General features: G+C 36.6%; 1 protein-coding gene and 1 long non-coding RNA gene across 2 annotated transcripts in view; one reads left to right on the top strand and one right to left on the bottom strand.

Moving 5' to 3' along the window:
* Nucleotides 1–1,704, top strand: part of LOC100637857 (uncharacterized) — a 2,335-nt gene extending 631 nt beyond the window's left edge. The window contains exons 2-5 of the mRNA XM_020004489.1: nucleotides 555–617; nucleotides 663–791; nucleotides 1,007–1,072; nucleotides 1,125–1,704. Of these exons, the coding sequence (XP_019860048.1) occupies nucleotides 555–617; nucleotides 663–791; nucleotides 1,007–1,072; nucleotides 1,125–1,436 (570 nt within the window). The 3' untranslated portion in view covers nucleotides 1,437–1,704. The remainder of the gene's footprint in view (nucleotides 1–554; nucleotides 618–662; nucleotides 792–1,006; nucleotides 1,073–1,124) is intronic.
* A 3,345-nt stretch (nucleotides 1,705–5,049) lies between these two features.
* Nucleotides 5,050–6,563, bottom strand: LOC109588316 (uncharacterized). The gene is made up of 2 exons (XR_002188073.1): nucleotides 5,583–6,563; nucleotides 5,050–5,327 (listed from the first exon to the last, which is right to left on the bottom strand). It is a non-coding gene; the product is annotated as an uncharacterized LOC109588316 (long non-coding RNA).
* Between the last annotated feature and the right edge of the window lie 680 nt (nucleotides 6,564–7,243).

The following is a 7,243-nucleotide window of genomic DNA, read 5'->3' as shown; positions in this document are numbered from 1 at the left end:
GAGATTTGTAGCTATATACAGTATATACAAGAGTAGATAATGTAGGGAGAGTATCTAACTGTACTATGCTAGCTGTTGAAACAGCTTGTAAAGTCAAAAACCGTTAATTCTCTGTATACTCCAATCATCAAGTTTTGTGTTAACTGATTTATATAAACTAATTATTATAGGCATGTGGCACCTACATGGGTGGGTTAGCTTGTAGACTTGCCCACCATCAGCCTCACACTTGGCCACTACAAAGCCATTCCATTTTTTAAGTTCAATATGCATCAGGCAAATGCTATCTTCAGCAGATGCAGCCTGCTCTAATACCACGCTTACACAAAGATAGTGAATTGGGCAATCATTGCCCCATCCTAACCACACCCGTATAGGTGCAATTATATAAGCAGTTAAGACAAAACTTGATGATTGGAGTGGAGTATACAGAGAATTAATGGTTTTTGACTTTAATACAGTACAAGCTGTTTCAACAGCTAGCATAGTACAGTTAGATACTCTCCCTACATTATCTACTCTTGGTATATTTTTAATCTCCTTTTTTATTTTAGAGACGTTTGGAGAATGAATTTTATTACACTCTGTCAGCAAAGGAAAATGCACTTGGACCTTCAGTATGTGTGAATGCATTTCTGATCTTCTGATCTTTGCTTCCACAGCAATACTACGATGAAGAGCAGGGTCAGGGTCACGGTCGTGACGATCTCACTGTCACTGACTTGTCACCAGCTGGATCACTTACAGTCACATTTTGCCCTCATTGCAATTCAAATATTCTATCATCAGAGGTTAGTGCTGACTAGACCTGGCACAGTGCCACACTCTCGTTTAAACTGCACCCCTCAATGGCCTTTAACAAGCTACGTGTAGCTTTAGTATGGTAGGATGTAGTAGTATAATAAGAAGATGCCATAAATTATAGAAACTAATTTAAAACATTAATCATTATTGTCTGTTAATTATTATGTTGTATTTAACTATGAATTCGCGCTTTCTCTTATAGCCTGATAATCACAAGTGCATTGTCACATGTCCCCTTAAAGATCATGGATGTAAGGAAACAAAGGAGGTAAATAAAGCAATTATTAAGAATAATAAAAGAATTATAATCTCTCTCCTAGATGTCACTGGAAGAATGCATTGAGCACATTTCATCAAAAACAGGAATCTATTCTCACTTTTTGATGATCGCTAGGATCTTGTCTTCAATAGTACCAACAGGCTCTACTGAAGCTCAGGAGAGAGAGAGGGGAAATTACGGTGAAGGTGATGAAGGCTATGACTCATTGCATCAAGCCCTTTCTACTTCACCAACAGTAGCAAGGAAGCCCGATGGACCAGACCCTGGAGAAAATGAGTTAGGATTTTTGGAAGATGGAGGAGCTGGAGCTGATGACGAACCGATGAGTTTAACGACGACATTGAGAGCCTAGACCAGTTATTATGATTGCACTACTGACTACATAGCTAAATCACTGTTCATCATCTTGCTGTGTTATAATGAAGTGATTGATTTACAGTGGATCGACTAGTCAGCATTTTGATTTTGGCTAGTTGTAAATCTTTGCTTTATTATAATGCAATGGAATAATGGACAGTGATGTAGTTTGTGTACCGGTAGAGTTTATTGTAATTAATGTGTCTGTTCCTAGCTCTCATGACTAATTTATAATAATAATAATGATTTATTTATTATTATTGTTTATTATAATTATAAATAATAATTATTAAAAAATATCATTATTAAAAAAATATCATGATGCACATGTACCGCCCACGCCGGAAGGAGGGGCTTGCAGGTTGTATATAAGCATAGATAATAGAGTAAATGAAAGGGATTGGAAACGGGGGCGTAGGCTAGTTGATGTTGCTATTGGTTACCGGCCCAATACCTGGTTGATTTCCCATCTCCTCCATTAGTGAGGCTGTGCTGCAAGGACTTCGAAGGATATTTATGGAAATCCAAGAGGACGCTTACTTATGATATACCTACCGTTCCATATAGAAAGTGTTGGACTACCTGCAGCAAGGTTTTTACTTCTACAACGCTATTTTGCAACGAGTTATAGGTACAACAAAATTTTTTCATTTTTCGCCCTTTTTCTGTAGTAACAAACTCATGCTTCATGGATTCTAACTCTAACTAGTATCATTCCATATGCAAATGAAAGCTCTTTTATATGATTATAAAGATCTTGTATCTTACTCTAGCTTGTTTTCAAAAAAGGGATTATAATGACAAAAAATACATTTTATGGTTTTAAAAGAGCCATAACATGAACATAGTAAAATTATCTATACAATAGAAAACAGAATTATTAAGAGGAAACATTAGGCTTCTTGATGCATTAATTTCACTTGCATAGGAACACTTGTTCGCGAGATATTGTTTCTAAGAGAAAAAAAATCAAGGGTAAATTGTGACAAAAAATTTCAACGAGCCTCTGTCAGCCTAGCAGCAATACAAATGAATGGAGGTTGGGCTACGCCCACGCTTCCGTTTCCAATCCCTGTCATTTAATATCTATGATATAAGTGGAAGTGGCTGTAGTTTAGTCATAGATATATAACAGTCGTATATCTATGGTCTAGTTTACAAAGTAGCAGGCTACTAAGGGCAGTAGTCAGTACTTTTTGTTTGTGCTGAGATAAAGGATAAGACTGAGCCTGAGCAGCACAGATGCACTCGTTAAAATTTGTTTCCTGTACTGTACAACTTGAAGGTATGAATTTGGGTCAGTGCTTTGTGGGGCGTGGCTTTGTTTTGCATCTCTTGTGCTGTGCATAGTGCTTGAGTAAGTCCTGCATATAAACTATCAGGTTTGCAACGAGCAAGCTGAAAACTATTTTTGCAAATTCATTCATTTCAACTAATCTTTTTCATTGCAGGTTGCTGCAGTCAATACTGCTGCATAAAAAAGCACCATCAGCAGTTAGGATTGATGAAAACTTACTTTTACTCAGGGGCGTATCTAAGTTCTGAGAGTTGGGTGGGCACAGAGAAAAAATATGCGGCGCGCTTCGCGCGCCGCGAAATTATTTTAGAGCTAATTAATATTCATGATGGGCGTGGTCAATTAAATACTACGATTATTACTTTAATTAAGCTAAGATGTGCACTTCAGTGCTTATATTTTCTTCATTAGTAGTAGTACTGGCCTTGGGAAGACATTCAAACAGACTCAGCAGAGTTTCTTAGCCATTTTCAACTCGATTACTTTAATAATTAATGTGAATAGTCTAATAACTGATTGGTTAGTAGTAGTTATTATTTAAAAAATGGCAGCCCAATTGCCCAAATGGAGCTATGGAAGCCTCTACCATGTCATCATTATATTTACACTGGCTAAAACTATTAGCTATACTAGTCTTGTCTCATTGCTATCATAATAAAGTGAGCAATATTTTTAAAAGGACTAAAGTATACAAAAGAAAAAAATTTTTTGGTCTGCTGAGTTGGTCGGGCACAGGCCCACCCAGGCCCACCCTTAGATACGCCCCTGACTTTAAGGCAACTCACACTCCTTATCTGAGCACCACCAAGTACTATCACAACAGCGACTAAGAGTGCTAAATAAGTTACGCAGCTCGAACTCGAAGCAATCCAGTTCGTCCGGGCTTTAAGCTCTGTCTCTTCAGTATCGCTAGACAGTATCCGACTCGGTTTGACCATGTGAGAGAGTCTGGTTCCCTGAGATTGCTTCGTCCCTCCAACGGCTCGTTCACGATAAACAATTCACAGTCAAGATTCTCTTTTCAAATAATATAATTACTCTCTATCGCTCCTTACAAAAATGACACTATTTATAGTACACAGAATCATGAATATTTAATCATATCAATAATTATTGGCAATGCATGAATAATAATCACACAAACTATACAATATCTCACAATCATAGTTTTCTTAATAAAATCAAGATGATGTACCATAAGTTCCTCATCAGCATTATCAGTGCTGCTTGTGCCCAAGCTATTAAATATATTATTCACTTTTGAAGTTTTTGTGCCAAAGGAAGTCCCAGTAGAAACAGCATGTTGATCAAGAACCTTTTGCATGTCTAGGATACTCCAGTCTTATTTAGGCCAGCTTTCCAACTATCACCCCCACTGGCATCAGAGGCGTAGCCAGCTGATGAAGTGAGGGTGGGCACTATGGCTTATTTTTTGGACTTGTGTGCTCAAAGCTCTTTTTTTCTCTATCAATAACAGCCATTTTATGGTGTACTGATAAATTTAGGGTGGGCCTGTCACGAAAAAATTGTCCCCCGTGAAAATTTATCCTAGGATAGAAATATCACGTGATATTTTATGTCCGCGTTAGCAATTTTTTGTCCTACCAAAAGAAAAGTGTAAAGGAACTGTAAATCTTTGTATTCGACTTTGTTCCTTAATTATTAATCTATGGAATCCAAGTACAAAGCATGTGGAACCCTTTATTATACATTCAAAGTACGTAGAAGATTTCAGATCGAAGAAGGATGACAGACTGTGTCAAGAACCGAGTAAAGAACCCAGGAAAGAATTAAGAGGATGATCTTGTGGAGAAGGCAGCTGTGTATTTAGCTGATAGAAAGTGTCCAGAAGGTTGTAGTGCTAACAGAAAGAGGCAGATATGGAAAAGAGCTGAAAAGTTTGTTTTCAGTGCAAAATGGGGAACCCAGCCCAAACGCAACAGTCAAAAATTCCTTTTAGAAAGGGGAGTTTTACTTGCAGAGGACCGCCCACGCACTTTTGTAATGGCGATTTGCTTATTTATGACAAAATAATCTTTAAAAAAGAATATAAAATTTACTCATGATGCTATGAATTAATAATGAAGCACACATGTTGTAAAAATGAATACAATTACAGTGGACATCTTACCGTGGCTCAGCCTCTAGTAGTTCAAGGTCAGTGAGAAGATATCTATGATAGGTACAGCTGTTTGTGGATCATTTTTAAAGCTAGAACAATCCTGTCTTTTGAATGCTACAATTGCAATACTTGTGTTATAAATATAAAAAGTTGTGCTCCATAACATATTGCATTTTCACAACTAGTGTCTTAAGAATGTTGTAATTTATATATCAAAATATAAAACAGTCGAGTTAGTCTAACATGAATTAACTGGCAAGCAATGAATTGCTCTCTAGGTGGTTAATGGGACTCCTATATGATATACTATTTATCACTGTCCTCCAATGAGAAACCCTTCTTCAATAAATACTGTGTATACAATAAGTAATAATGAGAGTGGGCGGATCCTGAATGATGGAAATACAGTAAAAGACAGTCACAGGACCAATTCAGTGATGCATGGATGTAAGTACAAGAAAGGAAAACTAAAAAAAGAAATTATAAAGACACTAATTGTTATATTGGTGGGGTTGGTTGTAAATAATTTTTCTTCAATTTAAGCACAAACCTGTCTTTTGAGTTTAATATGATTAATTCAGGCTCCAAAATGTATGCATATTTTATATCTACCAATATTCAATTGCACTGCAACTGTCCATTTACTGAAACGCACGATTTACATCTTCAAAAGGTTGATTTTACAAAAAAATACGAATCTGACATAGTAATAACTAGTTTACTTTGCTCCTTGTACTCTACATTGCAGATAAATTCGTGATACTCCAATTCCCTCATTAGCAGCCATTTTCATGACTCACACCTATTTCCGCTGCAAGGAAACTGCTTCCGGTTATTGACGGTTGCGTTTGGGCTGAACCGCTGTATTACCAGACCAAGATGACTGAATGGTCAACTATATCATGATAGTGTAGGTGTTTTGTGTATTTTAAATAGTTTAGTTAGTTATGTGTATATATGTATGTACGTAGTATGATATCTGTGCTTTTGTAGACAAACTCAGTATGTATATGCATCTGTATTCATGATTTGAATAATTAAATCAAAGCATTAATTATAACAAACTGATATATGATAGCTTGCCCAGTGATGGTATTGATAAACGTACCAGGGAGCAGATAGCAGCAATACTGAAATGCACCGAGTACAGGGAATTAAAGTGACTGTTCCTAGTATGCAAATTAAGGCAAAATGGACAATAAGATTGTGGTTTATGTGCCCTTGCTTTAGCAGTGTCAATTTGTGCTGGTTAAGACCCAACTTCTTGCAGCTATATTTCACATAAGCTTCGTTTCCATCTTTTATAATGCTTAGAAAAGAATGTGATGTCTTTGTTTTCTACTTGTTTAAGAGCTAGATGCCCTGGACTATCCAAAGAATACAGGTTACCTATATACTGCCTGTGCAGACAACCTATAGTAATGAAGGAAGAATGGTAAAATGTTCTCAATGTAAGGAGTGGTATCACGTAGAGTGTGAACAAATACCAGAAGATGTTTGGACTGATAAGGACTATGTTTGGTCATGTAATTGTTGTAAAAGTTGCATGAAGACAATTATTGTGCGATAATGAAATGTATTATTATTATTATTATTATTATTAATACTGAGTGCTAAGTAAATTTTCCTTATCAAAATAGTCTATATATGCATAATATTATGATCCTAGGATAAAATATTTCAGATACAATTTGTCCTAGGACAAAAATATTTCATATATTATTTTGTCCTAGGACAAAAAATTAGTCCTATGGTGGGACAATAAAAGCTTGCCTAGGACAAAATATTTCTGAAAAATTTTGTCCTAGGATAAAATATTTTGTCTCATGGGACAAAATTTGGGTGGGACAGATTTTTCTGTGACAGGCCTTGCCCGCCCAGGCCCGCCCCTGGCTACGCCACTGACTGGCATTGGTTTGAAAAAGCCAACTACAACTGGCTCCAAGCCCACTGTCACTGCTTTGAACCCAACTATCACCCCCACTGTCACTAGTTTGAAGTCCACTGTCACTGGTTTGAATTCCACTGTCACTGGTTTTAACTTGAGCAGAGGAGGTAGGACACGGTTGACCTTTGAGCAATAATTGCAAAGTTCAATTGCATTCCATTGGTATCACGTGATGAAAAATGGCAGCTTTCTGACGATTGTATCACAAAAACTAGAGAGATCTATGACGACCCTTGACGGTTGTTAAAATCACCATTGTATGGAGAATATTTCTTCTTTGATTATAGACATGAATATAAGAAGGAGAAAGAGACAGTGCATCTTAACTTACGCGAGACTATCTTAACTTTGATTCTCTTCTTTACTTCATCAGATAAATCAATCTTCGCCAGTTTAATAAGATGTTAAAAATTACCGCACCTATCATAGTTTCTA

This window comes from Amphimedon queenslandica, unplaced genomic scaffold (genome assembly GCF_000090795.2).
Source record: "Amphimedon queenslandica unplaced genomic scaffold, v1.1 AMPQUscaffold_12166, whole genome shotgun sequence".
Classification (NCBI taxonomy): domain Eukaryota; kingdom Metazoa; phylum Porifera; class Demospongiae; order Haplosclerida; family Niphatidae; genus Amphimedon; species Amphimedon queenslandica.
This window is presented reverse-complemented; position numbering and strand designations above follow the sequence as displayed.